The sequence below is a fragment of the Fulmarus glacialis genome, unplaced genomic scaffold (genome assembly GCF_000690835.1).
Source record: "Fulmarus glacialis isolate BGI_N327 unplaced genomic scaffold, ASM69083v1 scaffold28994, whole genome shotgun sequence".
Lineage (NCBI taxonomy): Eukaryota > Metazoa > Chordata > Aves > Procellariiformes > Procellariidae > Fulmarus > Fulmarus glacialis.
The window spans coordinates 1-22,086 of record NW_009206577.1 but is presented as its reverse complement, the minus strand read 5'-3'; the positions used below and the strand labels follow the sequence as shown (position 1 = coordinate 22,086).

Below are 22,086 nucleotides of genomic sequence, written 5' to 3'. Positions count from 1 at the left end.
GTCACCGTCCCTGCAGGTATTTAAAAGACGTGTTGACGTAGCGCTTAGGGATATGGTTTAGTGGTGGACTTGGCAATGTTAGGTTTACGGCTGGACTCAATCTTAACGGTCCTTTCCAACCTAAATGATTCTATGATTTGGCAGGTGCTGCTCCATAGAAGAGGAACAGCTTCTGTTTATAGCTATATACCTAGGGACTGGAGTTGTAAAGTAAGGGAGGAGAAGAAAGCATGTAGGATTTTAGGACCAAGTTTCACATTTCACCAGCATCCTTTAAATGCCCTGGCTTTGCCGTGCCACTGCTCCTGAGTAATCCTGTTGAGTTCAGGTCTGTTCAAGTCAGTGGTAAACAGGATCCAAGCCATAGCTTATTAGCTGTGAGTACATGTTTCTCATGATGAGACCATTGATCTCGTGGCTGGCTAAATGCTGTGCATGTGCTGATAAATTGCTGTCCTGTGTTACGAAATATTGGGTATCAGTTGAGGTAGAGTAGTTCTGTGCATATCTATAGATATTCTGATAGGATAGTCATTAGTCTGAATGCGATCTGTGAGAATGAGAAGTACTATAAGCTAATAATACTATTTTTTTTCAGCATTTTTTAAAAGCTTCATCTTCCTATCACATAATGATGAGAAAATATATGGTGTGAGTTAAATGCAGTTTTGGGAACTATCAGGAAAGCTAGCAATGTAACTGCTTGGTTTTTTTTTTCTTTTTTTCTTTTTCCTTCCTTCTCCCTCAAAAGATGAAGTTATAACTTCACATGGTGCAATTGAACCAGATAAGGACAATGTCCGCCTAGAGCCATATTCTTTGCCACAAGGGTTTATGTGGGACACATTGGATCTTAGCAATGCTGAAGTTGTAAGTAAAACAATTTTTGTATGTATCTAGAATCATTGAAGTTTATTCTGACTGATGTGTGTGGATAAATCTTTGGATTTTTTTGTGTGTGTTTCCAGCTGAAGGAGTTATACACACTGTTAAATGAGAATTACGTAGAAGATGATGATAATATGTTTAGGTTTGATTATTCACCTGAATTTCTTCTGTGGTGAGTAGCAAGTTCCACATTCTGCTCTGGCTGGAGTGCAAAGAAGGGTGTTTTTATTACATCTTCTTAGGCAGTAATTTGTAATTATTTCTGTCATCAATTCTAGGGCGCTACGTCCTCCGGGCTGGTTACCCCAGTGGCACTGTGGGGTTAGAGTGTCTTCAAACAAAAAACTGGTAGGATTCATAAGTGCCATCCCTGCAAGTATTCGTATTTATGACAGGTAAAATGTACCATTACTTTTGTATTTGTAAAAGAATAACACCATGAAACAAATCTTAAACTGGTATCCATTGCCATAGAGAACTTAAAAAGAGAGGAGGATGCTCACTGACCATAAAGAGTCAGAAGAATCCTATGTATGTAGGATTTTTACTCTCTTCCCCGCCCCCCCCCCAAAAAAAAGCTTGTGGGCTCCTTACAATGAAGACCAGTAATACATATTCAAGGAATTTTCATATTGACGGATGATACAGATAATGACATAGAATTTTCTGGCCCTACTGGAAAGTATTTAAAGGATAGTCAGTCAACTGGACTTCCTTGGCCAGGTCTTCATACACTGACAATCATGAAGTATTATGATACCACGTAGCATGTGCTTGGATGCCATTCTGCATCTTAAAGTAAGGCAATTGGTTAAGTCTCGATGGAGCTCTGAAAAAGGAGTGTTGCAAACACAGCTTGCATATTGCACAATTTGCCGTTGCAGTTGCAATATCATATATTAGTATTTGTTGCAGATGTACTTTGTCACTTTATCTTTACCTCAAATTATTCTGTCACAACATGGAAAACTACAATTATGCAAATGAAAATACGCAATGTGGAACTTTTCTTAACTTTTCCACTATTTAATATCCTTTTAGTGTGAAGAAAATGGTAGAAATCAATTTTCTGTGTGTCCATAAGAAACTGAGATCTAAACGGGTAGCACCTGTACTGATTCGGGAAATAACCAGAAGAGTAAACCTGGAAGGAATTTTTCAGGCTGTTTACACTGCTGGAGTGGTACTCCCCAAACCCGTGGCCACTTGCAGGTAACCTAGGTGATGTTCATAATAATATTGGTTCCTATAGCAGTCATTTTATGTAATTGGCTAGAAACAATAAAAGCGTAAAATTCAAAGAAATTAAATGTTGTGGCCTTGACTAACCTGAAGGCCTGAGTGTTTGTCAGGATGGGTTTTTTGGTGTCTTTCTGTCTGTCTGTCTTTCTGTCTTCCCTCCCAGTGCCTTGGATAGAACAGCTTATCAGACTGAAATCTAATTTTGGGTTTGTTTATCGTACCTTAAATAGACTAATAGATGTTTCTGTTGACCTTCTGGTGGAAGCCATGCTGGCAATGACAACATTGTATACCTGTGTTTTTCAACAGCCTGTTTCCCTGCTGGGACACTTCCCAGTTGACCTGGTTACTTGCCAAAGATGGCAGAGCATTTCTGGGAATTGTATGATTTGCTTTTTTGAAATACTTTCATCTTTCCTGGAGAAGAGAGGACTTGATCAGCATTTGATAAAGATGGGAAAACTATTACATGAGAAGAGTTGTGTGTAATCAAGTATAATTTCATTTGCTTGGAATGGATTATATTTCTACTGGGAAAAGTTCAGTTCCAGCAGTATTAGTTCAGTTGTCTATCCTTGTGGAGGACAGGGTACTTTTTAATTTGAAATTGTGTTTCTACCTATCAACACCAAAGATCCTGTAAGGTTCTGTAAGGAAGGATGGAAAAAAAAAGCCATGCTGTGTTTAGAGTAACCAGGGATGTTCTGTTGCACAGCGATCTCCTAGGAAGAGGAGATCTCCTTCAACAAACTGCTTAGGGTCCTGTCTGTACAAGTATGGTGAGATTGTCAGGGCTATGGCAAGTACTAAAATGTTTAGCCCTGTAATTACTCATTGTGTAATAAAAAGCATTTGCTTAGATTCAAAATATGGTGATAGCAGGCCTGTTTAAAAGTTATTGCTTGAGTATAGTTTTTCCTTATCTTTTGTTGCTCAAGCTTCTTACAGGCATAGTACAGGCTTGCTTAGAAACAAATTTGGAGAGGAGAAGGAGCAATGTGAGAAAGTAGGGAAATGGATGCAAGTAAAGCTGACACTTAAAATACTGTTTCATCTCATTATTAATTTTATTTCCAGGTATTGGCATCGATCACTGAATCCCAGAAAACTGGTGGAGGTGAAATTTTCACATTTGAGTAGAAACATGACTCTACAAAGAACAATGAAGCTCTACAGACTTCCTGATGTAAGCAGTATGACTTCTAGAGAATCCCCATGGTTATTGTGAGGCCCAAAATAACCTTCCATCTGTCTCTGACAGCACAGGCTTTTCTGTGGAAAGACAGTGCGTGCAGCAAATTAAAAAAAAAAAAAAAAAAAAAAAAATCTTTGGTTGATGAAAAAGACCTTAAGGGCTATACTGAACAGAAGAAACTATTGCTGGAAATGTAAATCTGTATATGGAGAAAATATAAATTCTGACCTAGAAGCCTTAAACAAACAAAGAAAAAAAAGAAGCCTTGACTTCATAAACATGTGGGATTGAGTTGAAGCTGCATAAGACTATTCTCGGTATGATGAATCTGACAAAACATTACTGGAACAGAAAATTAACAGTTCATGTCTTAAAATTCTCAGAGAAGTCCATCAGAAAGTTGGCCAAGTACAGTGGGATTGTTGATTCCTCTCTGATTCACAGCTTTTTCTGTTCTGTCGGAGAATGTTGTTCTTCTGCAATGAGCAGGCTAAGCAAAAGCCACCTCAGTATGTTGTGTGCTGTTTATTTGCATGGTCTAGCAAAAACAAACAAACAAAAAAGTATTCTGGCATAGCTAGGTTAGTTAAAAATGTTTTTTCTCATGTTTGCAACTAATAGTTAGGCTGGCAAAAAGTCTTAGGATGCATTTCCATGACAGGGCAAGTCACTGTAAGTAGTCTGAGATCTACTATTAAAAAATCTCATTGCTTTAATTAATAGCCTATAGAAGCTAGGCTAAGCTTTATGATTGAAAACAATTTCTTTGCTTGTAAAAGCTACCTTTCTGTTTGGAGGGATTGCAGAATATCCTTTGCCTATACCATATCAGTAAATCTTTTTTTATTTAAACAACCCTCCCTTTTGGTTAAAAAAAAACCTTTTTTCCTCACTCATAGTACTTTGTAATGATTTATTTGACTTTGGAGAATTGTGTCTGTTGGTTATATTTAGCTTGATGCTGCAGGTTCTTTTACTACTTACATATTTGAGTAATACACTAAGCACTCCTCTGTATACAGCACGTGCCACGGCTTGATCTGAACTCCTGCTGCTGTCAGAGAGACTTGTTTTCCTGTGCTGCCTGCATGCTACCTGTGCCTGCACATGCAGGTTCTCCCTTGCGTGCAGGGCAGCAGTTTTCAGAGCTTGAGAATTAATAACCAAATTAATTAGGTTTTAATCTTGGAGAGCTAAATATAGCTTCCATCAAATATTGAAGACATTTTTAATAGTCTAAAAAAGTGCAGTAGACAATTTTAAATATAGGTTTTGGTGGCAACTCTAGTACTGTTTCTCATGGAAACAATACAGGAAAATAATAGTTTAAAGAATAAGGGTCTTACTTACAGTACAAAAAGTGTAACTACAGAGAATCATTAGAAACAACAGCAGTTGTACCCTGATCATCTTTCTTTATCATAAAACCCAGATTTCAACAGAAAAATAAATTATGGAAAACAAAGAATATATCATATCTCATTCATAAAATATAGCTAAGGCAAACATACTGTACAGACATGTGCAAATAGAAAATAGGTGCTTTGAAAATCAACTTTTAAAACTAAGTGATGTAGGAGTCCATATGCCTCAGCTGTTTGTTTATTTTTATATTTGACTTGGGAGCTTCTCCCATGGAAAATAAAGATTTAATCTTTGTGCTAATATTTTCTCTTTAGGTCTTATGCTTTGGGGTTCTTTTTTAGCTTTTTTCCTAAGAAAGGGTTTAAGTTGAGGATCTTTATCCTCAGTTTCAGACTGTTATCATAAACAGTACTGTCACACAAATTTGTTCATTCAGGCCACACTGTCCTGTCCCTCAGCACCAAACACTGTTTCTTGTATTTTAACCTGTTTTCTTAGCGTCCTTGGAATATCATTGCTACTGGGAGCTCATCTCCCTTTAAGAGGAATTAATCATTCCTAATCACTTGAACAGTCTGAATTAAAAAGGTTTTCAGAAATAATAAATACTGTAACTAATAAATACCACCCTCACTGAAGGCTGTGTTTGTGCATGTACCTATAGATATAAAAAATAAAGGTTTTTTTCTAAGTGTTTAATCTCTTGAGCAAGTAGTTTTCTGAAAGAGGTAAATTTTGGCTCTGTTTAGAATAAGGACAGGAGTATGTTTGTCTCTGTATGTCTTTTCATGACTGATTGAGATCCTGAGCCAGGATCATTGCATGAATATATGCCCAGTGCAGCTTGATATCTGGAGCAGAGAAACAAATTTTAGCCCAGTTCTGTACACCTTCCCTCACTCTGGGGCTGCAAATAATCATTTACTGGTGGCATTCTGAGCATTACTGGGGGATAAAGATGTTCCAGCCCAGCTGCTTTTCCTCCCATCCTGCTCCAATGTATGGCTTTAGAAGAGAGATGAAGGCTAGGAGGGAGCCGAAATGAACCTTTCATGTTGTAGTTCATAGGTTATGAATAAAATGTGGCGTAGGAAGCGTCATGTTGATGAGTCAGGTGAATACCCTTATGGATTCAGGGCATTTAAAAATCTAGATGATGTGCTGTTGTGGAGGCAAACCATAGTCCCAGGCTGCTCCGGAAAGGAGAAAGATTAAAATGTAATACACAGGCCAGAGCTGTGGCAAAATGTGCCTTGATTTTTCATCTGACTGCTGACTCCCAGAGTATGTGAATAAATACCTCCCCCAGAATAATGCCTTTTGAGCAGAGCATAATCAGCTACACTAATTTCAGTCTTCCAGTAATCAAGTCTCTACCTGGCTGCTCTTGCAATTGACTTTGCTATGATTAATGTGATACGTGCCCAAGTATGTAGCTCAGACAGATGAAGCAGGATAAATGAGCTCTGAAGAGAACAAGTCTTAGCCTCCCTAAAAGGAAATATTTAGGAAAGCTAAAAAAAGCTGGGGAGAAGACTTTAATCACCTTTGCTTGTTTAAACATTAATTGCATAGTACTGGAAAGCAATTTTTTCTTCTTCCGATGTTTATAGTCAATAACTTTATCTGTTAAAATACTGTAGGTTTTTAATTTCAGGCAGCTGTAAGTTATGAGAAGCTTTCTTGTTAACAGAATAGCAGCTGTGCCTCTATTGAAAGTTGAGTTAGCAAGGGAGTTTGCAAGTGTTAAGAATGGGTGGAATTTTTTTGTTAAATAATTTCTAATTAAACTTTATCAGCTGACTTTGGTTTATAGCTTGACTGTAATTTTCATAAGTTTGAATCACAAGTGTTCTTGTCTTCAGATTAATTTCTGATATGCAAGTTGCTCTATGTTTTGTTTCTGTGTCTGGGCCCTAAGTAGTTTAGAAGAAGATAAGAAATAAAGACTGACCTAAAAAAAAAAAAAAATACAAAATGCGTGAAGTCTAGGCTGTTGGCAATGGTATCTCTTTCTCTGGAGAAATGAAGTCGTTTCAATAATGAAATATAAAGATTGAAGTGCCCCAGACTGTCTCAATAATTAGAAGAGAGGGAATTCTGATTGAAAGCTGTTTGTAAAATAGCATAATGAATTAGGTGGCTGGAGTAAAGTAGGCTAATAATGAATGCATTATAGCAAGTGGAGTGACTCTGCAACCTACTTTCAGCCTTTGCTGTGTGTGCAGTTTTCCTTTCAACATCTTAATATTTATTTTTCTTTTCTTACGATAAGGCCACAAAGACTTCAGGTTTGAGACCAATGGAACAAAAAGATACTAAAGCAGTACAAGAATTAATCAACACTTACTTGAAACAGTTTAATCTTGCTCCTGTAATGGATGAGGAGGAGGTAGCCCACTGGTTCCTGCCTCGGGATCACATTATTGACACTTACGTAGTAGAGGTAAAACATGCCCTAACTACTTCATGAATGTATATGTGAATGCCACCATCAAGTTTTTGAAATGCAGACAGTATGAAAAATGTGTGCTATAGGGAGAATTTGATATCATGATTCCAAGCTTTGTCTTTGTATTGCATTCTGTTAATGAGAAAACGTTTGGTTGTGATAAACTGCAGTGCTTTTATAATAGAATATTTTAAAGAAGAATTTTAAAATCTCAAAATACCACTATCTTGGAAATACTACAGCAAAGAACATTATGTATTTTAAAAACAACCCTTCCACCTGCATTCCTTCATTTTTTTCCATAGAGATACGACATGATAATAAGCAGTGGTCTTCAAATTTCCTTTTCTAGAAAAAAGGAAAAATGATACAATGACTGAGATAACAATTTGGTTTGAATTCAGTATCATTCTCTCAGGTGTCTAAGTTTCTGCCATACACCAGTTCAAAATTCTTTATTTGTAAAACCAGTTTTAGGGGCATCTGCTGGGGGAATTATGTTTTTTGATGGTCTGCTTCAGTAAAATGTTTTTTTTTCCCAGTAAAAGAGTGTGTGTGTGTATATATGTGTATGAATTTGTATACGTGTGTGTGTATATATAGATACACACATGTATATGCATGAGTTCATGTAAAATAGAGAAGTAGAAGTTAAGGTCCCTTGGTGCTGTCATGAGTTGCTGTCAACTAGGAGTTCAATTATCTTGAAAATTATAATCCTTGTCCGCTAATGAGATGGAGAGCATCATCTGTTCCTACCACTTACTCTTCTGTCCCCACCCTACCACCCCCACCCCCCAAGCTGTTCGTCACAATGCTTCTCGCAAAATACGCAGTGCAGGAATAGATTAGCTTTTGGATTGGAAATCTCCAAGGCATGGTTGGAGTAGCTGGGATAAAGCTGGTGGAGAAAGATACTCTCTTCTCTTTGAGTCCATGCTAAATCAGTTGTAGACATTGTATTTAGATAGTATTTACTTTGTTTAAAGTGTTAAGGTTATTTGAAAATGATCGCCAGTAACATCCTTAAACCTACTAGCCCCTCACAGAAGCTGCAGGTTGTGAAGCTCAGTGTTCCCACACTGCAACCTGAATTTGTGCAGGAGTCTCAGATTAATTCAGAAACTTACTGCTGCTGGAGATGAGAGGTCCTGTTCATCAGTTGTCCTTGTCCAAACTTAGCTTTCTACTTACTTTGGGTCTAGTGGGTCTAGTGCTCATTGGACTCTTCCATGGTCTAATTTAATGTATTGTCCCTCCTTCTTTCTCTACCCCCTCTTCTTCCCTCCCCCCGGCTCTCTGGGTTGGCTTTTGGCTTTGTTGGTGAGTTGAAGCCTACAGAAGAGTCCACAAGCACCAGGACCAGCATGAGTGTGCCATAGACAGTGTCATTTTAACTGAACAGCGCAGTTTTCACTTGCTTGTTTTTCACTGTCTCTTGAACTAGTTTTTCACTATACAAAATGTAGGTTTGTTAGTGCTTAAAATCTTTTTAAGACTTGTGTGACCTGGAGAAGTTAGTGTCAGATTTTTAAGTCATCTTTGTAATGTGCAGAGCTAAAACCTTAAAATACTCTGTATAATTCATGAATTAGTATTTTCATTGTCCTTACTGAATTTAGTGAGTGACTTAATAACTTTTCTGTTATTTGTTGTTAGTTTATCTCTACTACAGAATCTGTACCCACTCCAAGACAATAGCTTTTTTGCATGTGATGGGTTCAACTCTCTTACTTTTTAACGTAGAAGTACTATCAATTTAAGGATCCATCTGAGGTCCTTCATTGAGCTCAAAACAGTGGGCACCAGTTGTTCAAAACTAAAGCAAACAAGCGAGAACAAGCATTTGTGTGTCTCCTTTGCCTTATCTTCTTGGATATATCAGGAGACCCAATCAGAATAGGAGGATTGAAAATCTGGGTAGTTTTTTGTGCTTAGCATGTCAGTCATAACCCATGTAATAATTATTTTCCATTTCCTACTAATCTACACTCTTGAAGATGGTTAAACTTGATTAGGTGCGTGAAACATTAAGAAAGTTTATGTAGGACACTTTAGATTTCTGTATAAGTACCTTTTTTGATGACTACTGGTCTTATTAAAATTTCAATGTGATTTAGCACTGTTGTCTAGCAAATGGATTGTGCTTGTTGATTAATAATCACTAGACCTGATTTAAATATGCTTTGTATACCAGCACAATATTTTTTTTTTCTGTTTTTAGAAAGTTGAGAAAATTATTCCTCAATGTGAACTTCATCAGATTTACAAAATATTCTTTTAAAGATAAGTTCAATTGGAAAAAAATTTCTATACTTTTTTGGAAGTGTGCTTTGTTAGCTTTGTTTATAGCAGGCTAAGCTTGGGAAACAAGCTGAAATGCTTTGGCAATTGGTTGTTAAATGTTATTGGTGTAATAGACTGGAAAAATCTAAATGTTTGTTTCCTGTTCTGAAGTGACCATTTCAGGCTTCAGTCTCACTTTGATGTATAGATTCATGCTTGGCAAGAATTCAGTTTCTTCAAATCTTAGCCAAGATTACCTGTTACACTATAATACTTACGATGTGCAAAACTGTGCTGCATTTATTACTTTCTGTAGAACTACCATGTTAGCCTAACCAATAACTAAGCGGTTAGTCCTTATTAATTGACTTTTTTTTTTTTTGTAGGGCTCAAATGGTATTTTAACAGACTTCCTGAGTTTCTACACATTACCTTCAACAGTGATGCACCATCCTGTTCATAAAAGCCTCAAAGCTGCCTATTCCTTTTACAATATTCATACGGAGACCCCTCTCTTGGACTTAATGAATGATGCACTCATTATAGCTAAGTTGGTAAGTTGTGGGGGGTTTTTTTTCTGCTTCTTTCACAAAGATATTCTTAGGAGTGGTGGCAAGGTAAGAACCGGCAGCAATTTATCCATGCCATTGCATGCTGTTTTCTTTTACTGTCTACAGCACAGAGTGCGGTTGAGGAGACATATAAAAAATATACACATTAAAATATGAAACACTATGCTTGTTTTTCCTTTTTACTTTGAGTGATGCTAAGGAATGACAAGTGCATGAAGATCAAGTGTTTGCTTGAACAGTGTAAACGTCCAAGAGCACACTGATGACCATATTCACTAAGTACCAGAAGAATGGAAAGTACCACTAAAATAGTTTCCCCTGGAGATGAGTTAAATACATTTTGTTTGTTTGTTTAAATTATTTTTTATTTCTACAAAATGTAAAAGTTTATCTGTGCAAGCTTTATCATTTTATCTTGTTACTGATCGCTGCCTGTAAAGCTCTGTAGATGATGTCATGTTGTAGCTTTTAAGCACACCTTCATGCATGGAATTACACTGATAGATGGTTTAGTTGAGTGGAAGGGAAGAGACTATAAATGAAGTTGTAAGAATTGTAAGAGTTTAGTGCTGTCTGATGAAAAACTAATGCTCAGCCCTTAATCGTCAGGGGGTTTCATGGGAATGCAGTGCAAACACCAATGGCAGTGTAGTCTGTGGTGTGGAGCTGTGCAGGTGATGCACATCCCAGCACTCTGAATGAATTCTCAGAGACCTGTTTAACCCTGGCAATTCACAGCACTGCACAGGCTTCATCCAGTCCGTGGTATCCATTCTAGCAACCATTCCCAATACGCTGCATAGGCGTGTTTTCTGCTCCTCATGCTTGAAGCTTGCCCGTCCCAGCTGAAGTGTTGCTGCTGCACTGCTTTTGGTATTATACCTACCAGATGAGTGCTCAACGCAAGCAAGTGCTAGCTGTGCTGCAGCCGACCATGTTCGGAGCCTGCATGTGGTGCAGGGATTTCTGTGTTGATCCTGTATGAAACCAGTGACGGTCCGCAAAGACTTTGGGCTTTATGAAAGCAGCCACATAGCCTTCAACTCATCTGTCTCATGTTCGCGCAGCATTGCAGCTGAGCTGATATCTACGAAGTGAACTGCTTGCTGAGGCTTGTTGACCTATAAACAGTATTGAGTTGAATACTATTTGGCAAGGAAAACTCCTGGATAGTCATGGGGAATATAGAACCCCATTATTCCGGCTCCAGAATAATACCAAAGGAAGTTCAGAGACAGACTTTGAAAGGTGTTAAGATATATGAAGATACAGGAAGGTGGCTAGTATAATTTTCAGAGATGGCTAAAAATACTAGTACGACTTATCTTAAAGTGGAAAAAGGAATGAACATTGGTCTCCATTTGAAGTGCGGCATAGGGAGCTGAGTGGCTGGCCATTCACCATTCACTTACCTGGATGGAACAGATAAAGAAGCAGTTATGTGATTATGTGATCTAACCACAAGGCTTTGCACCTTCCTCTGTCTACATTTCTTTCTGAATGTGATGTACGATTCTTTTCTTTTCTTTTAAATGGATCATCATATAGTTAGAATACTGGGATTTAGATGCCTGTGGATTTCCAAAGTACCTGCTGGGCCTGCCTGCATCATTAGATGCCTAATTACGTTTGCAGATCTGGCACTTGGACTTTTAGATGAGGAGAGGTGAGGCAAGAGAAGAGAAATGATAAATGCACTCCTATTCGCAGTTTTTTGTTTGGAGAGGAGCGAGTGAAAGGCTGGGTGGGTGTTTGGCTCTTGGCTGGGGACAACCCACTGCAGTCCCTTCTGTACTTTTACTCCCAAAGAATGCATTTTGGGGTACAAGTTCAACTCAATAAATTGCTTTCAGGGTTTGCATGTCAGTTTAATGTTGATTTTTATCTTCATATTACACTATATAAAATTAGCTTAGGACTAAGTCTAGTAAAATCTTGGCAATTATAGGACAAAATGCCTGACCGCCAGAGCAAAACCCAAAATTTGGAGTTACGCACTTAGGTTGCATGTATTCTGCATGGAGAGAGTGGGATTTTGCAGCAGGATAATTCCCCAAAAACCCTGCGTATTTTATTGTTGAAGCTGACACTAAGTTTCTAGATCTAGAACAGGAGAGAGCTTATGAACAGGGAAGAGTTCACTTCTGAGTCTAATGGTCTGGCGGAGCTGTGGAGCAAGTATGTTTGAACACGAACTTTTTTATACTTCTCAGAAGATATTAACCTGAACCTAATCTGCTGATGTTTAGATACTGAATTAAAACTACATCTATAGAATTTATCATTTATTTGAATTTTGAGTGCCTAATTGCAGAGCTTCATTAGGGTGTCTGTACCTACAGTGTGTCTCTATTCTCCCCTATTTTCTTTCCTGCCTTCTGAGATTTCTGTTACTGTCTATTACTAACTTGGAATATTTCAAAATTTACTTCTTTAGATGCCAAGTGTCAAATCCTTGCCACCTTATTTGTCTTTTTTTGTGTGTTTTTCATGGCACGTTTAACTTAGCATAGCTTCATCTGCACACAGAATGATCTTTGTGTAAGGTAGTGGGGAACCTTACTAAACTCACTGTCTGTGCTTTGTGACTTTCTTTTAAATAGTCCTAAACTGATGGAGAGCTTAAAATGCTCTTTTTCTTCAACCTCCTTTTTCCCTAATACGGCGTGCTTATTTAAAAGAAAAAAAATACGTCTAGTTTTTATACTGAGTAAAGAATGTTCCTTACCATCTTCTTGTGCTTAAGTAACTTAGCGTTATTGTTTTGTAACTTATTTTTATCTTAGAGTATAGAAAGTCCTGCTGGCACACTGCCTTTGTGCTGTTAAGACACACAAGATCTTAGGTCAGATTCCCTTGCAGTTAATTGCAAATAAATAGACTTTTATATCCAGACCCCCAAGCAAATTCAGCTATTTATACATGATTGTCACTGCGATGGCTTAACTGACCTTGTTTTTGTGTTGCTTGTTAAGAGTTCACAGTGAGTTGGGATTTGAGTATGTTTGTGTTGCTGCACAAAATCCTGAGACTAATTCGGCTACGTGGCTGTTCTGAGACCAAAATGGCTCTTTGAGTGGTGAATTTGGGAGGCTGATGAAAAGCGGAGTTGGTAGAGGGTGCATGAGTAGGGGAGGGAGAGTAACGTGAAAGATTGGATCTCTAAAGACAATGGCATTTCAGAAAAGGACCAAATCACAAAAATACAATGTTTATCATTAACAGAATGATAAATGGCTGAAAAACACCACAAGCTGTATTTATGCAGCTTTAGCTGGAATAGGCCATGTGTGTCAAAACACTGTATGTGACTGTAAAAAATGCATATCTATAAGGATAAAATAATGGATAATGCTTTAGGGGCTCTTCAGACCGTCAGGCCTGAAAGCGGCTTCAAAATTCCTATCCTTTTGGAGATAATCTTCAAGCAAAGTTATGCCTTATAATTCACTATTTATTGTGAAAATTTCTTTGTGTGTGTACCTAATTAAAAGGCAAGATTTATTTCCTTGTCTTTTTTCCACGTAATTAGCCTAGTCTCTTGGGTATTGTATGCGTAAAGTATCATTTGTGTGTCATTTGAAACTTTAAAAAGTAAAATTTAAAAAATGTTTTGCTGTTGCCAGAAAGGATTTGATGTGTTCAATGCACTAGACTTAATGGAAAACAAAACATTCCTGGAAAAACTCAAGTTTGGGATTGGAGATGGAAATTTGCAGTATTATTTGTACAACTGGAGGTGTCCTGGCATGGAATCCGAAAAGGTAAGGGAGAAAAAAAGAGCTTCTGAATTCTGTTAGGTATAATGGTACATTAATCTACACTGGCCAAAATGGGCAGAAGTTGTTTTAAAATAACTTTTTTAATTGGTCATATTTAAGATCTATAATTGAGGTGCAGAAAACTAATGATGTTCAGATGTATTGCCATACTTGAATTAAAATACTGTATTTTTCTTCTTCCTTTAGGTTGGTCTTGTATTACAATGAGGACACTTATGTTTCTAGAACTCTGAGGTCATCGTTTGGGTTAATTTGATCTCCATAACTCTTGGAACGGTATTGTTCAAGAGGAGTAAAAGCACAACGTCAGTGATACTGAAATAGTCCATTAAACCTGAACAATGAAGACATCCATATGTGACCAAATTTGTGCATTTTCAGATAGATCAGAAGGTCCATGAAACTCTTTTATTGTCCATGAAAAGAATAAAAGCACATTCATTTAAGTTTCAAAGCTTAGCTTGCACCTTGATGAGAAGAAGGTATTTTTTTTCCACTCTGTAGAAAAGACTGTTTTGTACAAACTGAACTTCAGTGGTGGATTAGGGTACAAAAATATTTGCTATTATGTGGATGAACTGCTGCATTTCTATTTATTAAGTGGTGGTGTATGTTTGTCAGTGTAACAGAATGAAGGATACAAACTTGAGTATCTTTGCTTATTTACTTCACGTGGATATCATCGTTTGGGGAAAATCATGAAGTACGATACGTTTGTAGCTCTATGAAAGTCCTGGATGTTTTTGTAACTGGAGCAGTATGACAATGTACTGGTTTAACTAGTGCATTTCTTTCTCCATAAGTTAACGCTGCCAAATCAATAAAAATACAGATTTGTACTTTGATCTTCAATAGATCAGTGGATTGATTTAACAGTATCGCACTGTTCAGTGCAGGTGTTATCTATGTTGCCGGAATGATAATACATTACTGTACTTGATTTACAGTTGTGGCACAAAACCTTAGTTTTTCCTCAGTAGACTAACATCAGGCTGTGTGTAAAACTAAGAATTTTAGTAGTGCTATCAGGATATTTATAGTTTGAATGTTTTCGACGCTTCTGCGAAATTGCACATATTCCTTTGTCTACTTTGATTTCCTATGAAGTCTGTAATTCTAATGAAAAGTATCTTGTGTAAATACGTATTCATAAATTGTTCCTGGTAGTGTTTTTATCCTGACTTTGGAACAAGAAGTTTTGCTATATATGTGGCTGGTAAGGAGAAGATAAATGCTCTACCCTCAGTCCTTGGAAGTCTGTGTACTGCGCTTCCTGAATTGTAGGAGGGCTGATCTTTGTTGCTGGGGGAACTGTTTTAATTCCCTCATGAATGCTCAGCAACCAGAGCGGCTTCTGAAGCACTTTATATGCATTCCAGCGTAGTGTCATAGCTAGATATGATAGCAGTTCTTTTAGCTCACGGATGCTGCAGTAACGTGAGCACCGAGAAAATCTGCAGTAAGAAACTGTTCTAGCTGAAAGTGCCAAATTGTGGTAGCGGAGCCTCTGTGCCGTGAGCATCTTTTGAATGTGTCTTGAATATCTCATGAAACGCAAATGTCTAAACTTTCCTTTTAAACATGCCTGTAATTCTGACAGCAGATTTTGCTGAAAGTTGAATTCTGTACCTGAAAACATCAATTTAGACAAAGATAAATTTGTCTGTTCTTCACAACTGCTAGCCCTACCCAGCTTCTTAGAGCAGTGCCGTTTTTCTTCCCCCTCCTTTTCCAATGTGTGAATGGTTTGTGGTTTGGTTTCTTTTTCTTGTTGAATTGTGGTGAGAGGATTCTGCCCTAGAGACAGTGATAAATACTTTCCCTTATTGCGTTACAGCTCTGTGATTAAAGCATTGGACCTCCTTCGAACAAGGGAAGGGATTGAACGTGGTTTGTCTGACCCCTGGGTGTGCACCAGCTCGGGACCTCATGAATTTAAAAGGGCTTCAGAGGAGATCTTTCAGACATCTAATGGTGCAGTTGGGCTTTACAACTTTGGCCCCTCTGATACCTGTCTGCTGATAGCAGTCATAACAGATGGTGCAGAGGGAGCTTGGACTCCCTGTGTGAGGCCTGAGCAGAATTAAGTGCCTGAAAATGTAATCGATGGTAGTGATATCTGAGGTAGCAAGAAGGATTTAATCTCAACTCCATTGAAGACTTAAGTTCTTAACTCCCAAAAGGCAGGAAGGTGCCTTCCTGGCTGGGCATTCGCATTGGAGCCCGCTGGGATGAGGAGGAGGTTCACCAAGGGGCTCGATGCATTCTGCTTCGGCTCTAAAGCCAGAGCCTCGGCAATCCTCGCTCAGCTGCTGCCTGAGGTGGGCAGCAGGGCATAGCTCTGTCCTCATGGCTAAGGTACTTCCTTGCTAAGAAATGATCACGGCCCAGCTCTCCCTAATCCGCGTGGGTGGTCTTGAATGCCAGGTGAAAGATATGCTCATGTTCTCTGCCTTCCCTCCCCTCAAAATAATGCAAGTGGAAGAAATGGTAGGCAGACATTTTCTGTTCTCTCTTCCCTGAAATCAGAAGGCAAATCCTCCCCAGTACTGGGAAGGATTTATTGTTTGGAAAAGCGTTGAGGCCATGATGGGACACATATGTCCAGGTAGAAGACAGACTTGAACCTGAGTTTCCTGCAGCCTGGCTTTCTGCCCTAATCTTGGGGTAACTGCACATGAAGGTAGGAGTGTGGCCACTCTTGTGCTGTCTTCTGAGTCTGAGGGGTAAACTCCTCTGTCTTGTTTTCTGGCTCATGCTGCATGTTAACTGAGGGGAAGGAGGGCAGAATCGTGCGCCTGTGTAAGCTGTGCAGCGCTGTAGCTGAGAGAGAAAACTTCTAGGGCCAGAGAGCACGAGGGAAGCGGGCATCTGAGCCTAAGTGTTGGGGCAGTTCCTGGAGAGTCCTGTTCATGAACTTGTGTGTGTTACCTAACAGCTGTGTAATCCAGCATGGTCTCTCCTGTCCCTATTGAGTGCCCAAATCTTTTGGCTGGCCATGCTCTTCACCTCAAGTCCTTTGCTGAAGTATTAAACATCAAGGGGATATGAATCTTGAAGGTGTCCCAGCCTGCACTCACGCAATTAGGACAGTTGCTCAGGAGGTGGAAAGGTGGCAACTCACTTGTGCTTCCTAAGCAGGTACTTAACGAAAGGGTATTATCAGTGTGAGTGCCTCTGTCAGCAGCTCAACAGGAGAGGCTCTTCTGTTGTTTCCAAAGTTGAACATGTGTGTGCATTAGCTGCTATGAACAGCTACCAGGTAAGACTCCTCAAAACCTAGTAGATGGTTTCACAAAGATTGGCAAACTTAAGGCTCATTCCACCATCTTTCCCACCAGTCTTCTGAAACATCTTCTGTAATTTCTTTCCTAGAATAACTTTCTGTCTGCAGAGGGGACACAAATCCCTGAAGACAGCTATATTCCCTGCTATAGACCTGGGCAGGCAACAGAGTGCTTGAAAGATGATTGCTGCGCTTTTGTTCTTTACCAAAGCTAATCCTCATGCTCTGTTTAAAGATTTAAATATTACAGTTAGCCAGCATGAGAACTAGTTCTAGTATGCCTTCAAAATTTTATGCATCCAAAAAGCCAAAGCATATGATATGTATGAAGGACTGCGAAGCGAGTCAAAAAACTTTCATCTCCCTTCTTGCCACCCTCAGCCAGGGAGGGGAAAAATTTTAGCAGTAAATGTCTTTGTTTTGTTTAAACTTCAGGGAGCATCATGACTACGGAATCACTGCTACTGCCTCCCTTTGTAGTTGGTATCATGAACTAAAGTCACTTCTAAATAAATCCAAAACACAAATTAGCTAGCTGATAGCACTAAAAGTCTGGATTAGCAAATCTCTGAAAACTACAACATGTAAATTCCATCTTTAAGGAATGACAGAGTAACTCAGTTAAGGTGTTTTACGCTTTCTTCTACAGTACCTTACTGACTTTTACTTAAAATATAGAGCGCCAAGTAAATTCCTAGACTGTTGATTTTGTCTGAATTGCAGCACTATTTGTATCAGAAATAGTGTGGCCAGCAGGAGTAGGGAAGTGATCGTGCCCCTGTACTCGGCCCTGGTGAGGCCGCACCTCAAATACTGTGTTCAGTTTTGGGCCCCTCACTACAAGAAGGACATTGAGGTGCTGGAGCGTGTCCAGAGAAGGGCAACGAAGCTGGTGAAGGGTCTAGAGACCTGTGAGGAGCGGCTGAGGGAACTGGGGCTGTTTAGTCTGGAGAAGAGGAGGCTGAGGGGAGACCTTACCACTTTCTACAACTACCTGAAAGGAGGTTGTAGCGAGGCAGGTGTTGGTCTCTTCCCCCAAGTGACAAGCGATGGGACAAGAGGGAATGGCCTCAAGTTGCACCACGGAAGGTTTATATTGGATATTAGGAAAGATTTCTTCACTGAAAGGGTTGTCAAGCATTGGAACAGGCTGCCCAGGGAAGAGGTTGAGTCACCATTCCTGGGGGTATTTAAGACGTGTAGCTGCGGTGCCTAGGGACATGGTTTAGTGGTGGACCTGGCAGTGTTAGGTTAACAGTTGGACTCGATGACCTAAAAGGTCCTTTCCAACCTAAATGAACCTATGATTCTATTCCCTGTTTGTAGTCCCCAGTAAAACTAAAGGAAACTCAAAAGTTTTCAGTCTTGCCGTGGTTATAGCTGTCATCTACTTTACATACAACAGTACACGGCTTATCTCAACTTCCTGGGAAATAATTTTAGACTCCATTTAGAAACCAAATTGAGTTCAGGTTAGTTTACATTTTCTCACAGGTTGTGTGTGTTAATAGTTTGCATACAGAAGTCTTTTTTTTTCAAAATGCAGCAGCAGTAATTTGGTTTTGTTCTGTATTTGAAAATAAAAGTTTTTCCTTCAGCAGATCAGACACCAGGGATTAGATGGAACCCAAGTCTGCATACATTCTTGACCAAAACAAATTTATTGTTCAGCAGAGCAAAGTATCGAAGTTCAAAAGGAAAGTCTGCCTGTGCTGTTACAGCCATTTACGTGAAACAAGCATTGAACTAGCTTTAAAAGAGTTATACCAGCACAAACCGTTGTTTAAATAAACTTTCACTTTTGGTATTGATTTGTTTGAATAATTATACTTAACTCAAATCCATTTTGCTTGAAGCATGTTCATCTGTATAAAAATAGAAAGTTTGTTTAATGCTGTGCATTCATTCCAAAGATGTACTTATTATGTCTTAAATTACTTCAGCGTATTTATTAGTGATTTTAACTCTGTGATCTCCAGCTGCAAATGAAATATTTACCCCTAAGGAAAGACTCACACACAAGTTTGAGCAATATTCTTTATTACAGCAGAAAGTACCTCAACTGAGTGCAACATAAAGTTCATCTTGTATTCAAGTGCTTTACACTGTGAAGCCTATCAAAATAGTTCAGTTAGAGCTGTACTCCATACTGCATTAAAAAAATCAGTTTAATATGAAGAACCAAACTAAAATCAGTTATGCTGAAAAAGCTTTTTTCTTTTTGCGAGGTGGTTTCTTTATCTTATTTGGATTTGGAACAAGTTTCTTGATTTTCAAAGGCTGCAAAATTACATTTGAAAGATCGAGCTGATTGCTTTCTGTACGCTTCCGCTTCTTGCTTGTGAGCTCATCCCCTGACGCCTCTGCAAGCTGCTCGGGTTCCTGATTTTCTGAAGCATCTGTACATGCATAAGTCACAGATTCTTCAGTTCTGTACTGAAACCATGGTACTTCCAAAGCTGGTATCTTTGGAATTATTGCTTCTATTGCTTCTGCAAATTTATCAGACTGCTTTTTAAAGCCGAGTGCTAAAATGGATGTTAGGCCAAGAAGTGGTGCAACTGTTTCACTGAGACGGGGAACCTGGCCTGCTGGTGTGGCTCGACTTGCACTCAGCTGAATAAGATGTGATGTGATCATGGCAGGTTTTGCAGACTTGCACACTAGCAAGAGAAGAAGTTCATTTTTTTCCAATGCTTTTGTGACTTCATTAATTCCAATAGCAAGCTGTCTTCTGATACTTATGTCAGTCCATCCTGGTTTTTGCTGATGGCCTTCTATTTCCTCTTCTTTAGGGAGTTCACTGGTGCTAGCATCACACTTTCTTTCCATTCGTTTTTTTGTAAGGGAATGTTTTTTCTTCCTTGGAGTCTCAATCTTTTTAAGTCCAATATGTTTAATCCTTTCTTCTAAGGTCTGTAGTATAAAATGCATATCTTCTCCATCTATGGTTTTCCATTGAAAAACAAAGGGGTTATCTAGACATGTTTTTACAGTGATTTTCTTTGCTTTACGAAGTGTTGCCGTCCCTTGCTGAATTACAGACATCCTGAGGTTCTTTTGTGTTTTGCCACCTTAGCTGTGAAGGGAAAAAAGAGGTAGACATTAGTTCAAATACTCTACTGTTTGCTGGGGACCTCATTACCAGAAGCTTCTCTTGGGAATGCAGAAGAGAAACATCACATCTCAAAGTGATACTGGCAACTATCACCCTCCTCACATTGGCTCAGTGCTAATCCTTAACAAATCTTCCACAAGGCACGTGCTGTGCTGCCTTTTTTTTTTTTTAAATAAAAAAAACGAGCTGCCTGGACAGCAAGGCAACACCAGTGACAAGAGACCCTTCTGAAGCTGAACAAAAGCAGCTGGAGGTATTACAGATTTTAAAAAATAAATAAATAAAAAAAAACCAAACAAAAAAACCAGAACCACAAGTTGAAGGACCACACAATTTTCATCATTGCGCAGCTGCATTGTAGCGGTATTATAACATTAAAAAAAAAACCAAGCTCCACATTCCTGAATTTATTTAGGATTTTTAAAACTTTAATTTGCCTTTTCATTCTTTAATCCATGTCTTCTGTTTGTCTGCATTTAGAAAGTATGAGAGAAATCTGCAGACACTATTAAATTTATGATTTCAGTGAAGGAACGCAATCCTCTACAGGCCTCCAGAAAGTTCAGAAGGGGTCTTTTACTCTGTGTCACCTAGACCATGCCCCCAGGGATGAGAAAAATGAAACAGGAGCAGAGAAAGTATAATTGTTCTAGCTCTGATTGATCTAGTCCAGAGTAACAGTGAAGACATGAAAGCAGGCCTGATTACAGGCCCTGGTAACTCAGTAAGTCCCTGTACTCCTGCTTGGCTTACTATTCACCATCTCCTTCCTAAACTAGTAATACCTTCACTGTGGCACAGCCAAGCTTACAGAATAAGAGCAGCTCAGGTTTGAAATCAGAAGATGACATGACTCTCTCCTAGATTTCTTAGTTACCCAAGTAGGATAGCATTTATGTATATCTCTTGAGTGGCAGCCTTTAGATATTCGTAAGATACCATTTTGCTAGTCGTATCAGTTCTCTGTGTACTGGTGGTAAGCTACCTTGATACAAAAAAAAAGGACAAACCACATCTTCACCGAAATTCCCACAACAGTATGTACTGCTATAAAGCAACATCTATCTGGAGGGATTCTCCCTCAGTTAAATCCTCATCTGGAAGCCAGTAGGGGAAGTGCATCAAACGAAGTTGTATCAATGCAATGTGAACTGTGACGCTGTTGTCTACAACAAGAGTCAAAACCACAGTAGTAGTTTTCAGAGAACAGTAAAACTGAGCAAGTATTTCAAAATACACCAAAGCACTGTGTCCTTCTCTCAGTACTCTCCGAAGAACCTATGAAATGCCCTGTAGGGCCACCCAGGCGATGGTCAATCCAGCTCAGTTGTCTGCCTCCAACATTGGGAACTGGAGAAACTGTTTGAGGAGGGCAGGGCCGCCATTCCCCTCTGCTCCCAAGCACCCAGAATGGTTGCATGAGGGATGTAAGATGGAAGATCTGCCGACTTGTTTTATTAGTCCTTCATGGAGCTATTGTCCATGCAGTTATCTAATCCCTTTTGCTTACCATCACAGCGGCAACAACCAAAAAGTGGAAACAACTAAAGAATGGAAATGACCGCTAGAAATCTTACATGTGACTGAGTTAGAAATGGAAGCTTATGATTAGGTTTAAAAAAAAAAAAAAAGAGCTCTGGGTTATCGTTTTTAAAAGCTTTTAATTAGGGATGCTCTGATGACCTTTTACAGGGGGTATCAAGCAAAGTCAGCAACAGACTTCTAAATGAGAAAGGAGCACAACATGAGAGCTTTCACAGCTTAAAGATTACATTTTGCTTTTCAAAATGGGCAGTACTGAGCAAAACAAACATGCAGGAATACGAAACAAAGCAACGAGGCAAAAAAAAGAAACACTAAGCTCCTCCACCTCGCACCACTGCCGCGACCCCCTCGCTTC

At 39.0% G+C, this 22,086-nt stretch overlaps 2 protein-coding genes across 2 annotated transcripts; one reads left to right on the top strand and one right to left on the bottom strand.

The window, feature by feature from the left end:
- Positions 1 to 751: 751 nt before the first annotated feature.
- Positions 752 to 15,152, top strand: NMT2 (N-myristoyltransferase 2; the record flags this gene model as incomplete). Its single annotated transcript, XM_009575803.1, has 9 exons — positions 752 to 870; positions 969 to 1,060; positions 1,167 to 1,283; positions 1,930 to 2,100; positions 3,208 to 3,316; positions 6,966 to 7,136; positions 9,815 to 9,982; positions 13,627 to 13,764; positions 13,969 to 15,152. Coding segments are annotated over 9 exons (1,106 nt in total), but the record flags the coding sequence as incomplete, so codon positions are not given.
- Positions 15,153 to 19,093: 3,941 nt separating this feature from the next.
- On the bottom strand, positions 19,094 to 20,151 carry RPP38 (ribonuclease P/MRP 38kDa subunit). The gene has a single exon (XM_009575802.1). It carries the CDS (start codon positions 20,114 to 20,116, stop codon positions 19,265 to 19,267), a length of 852 nt encoding a protein of 283 aa, XP_009574097.1. The 5' UTR covers positions 20,117 to 20,151; the 3' UTR covers positions 19,094 to 19,264.
- Positions 20,152 to 22,086: the final 1,935 nt, after the last annotated feature.

Excerpts from the sequence above, each read along its gene's own strand:
- RPP38 (XM_009575802.1), bottom strand. The coding sequence starts at position 20,116 with ATGTCTGTAATTCAGCAAGGGACGGCAACACTTCGTAAAGCAAAGAAA.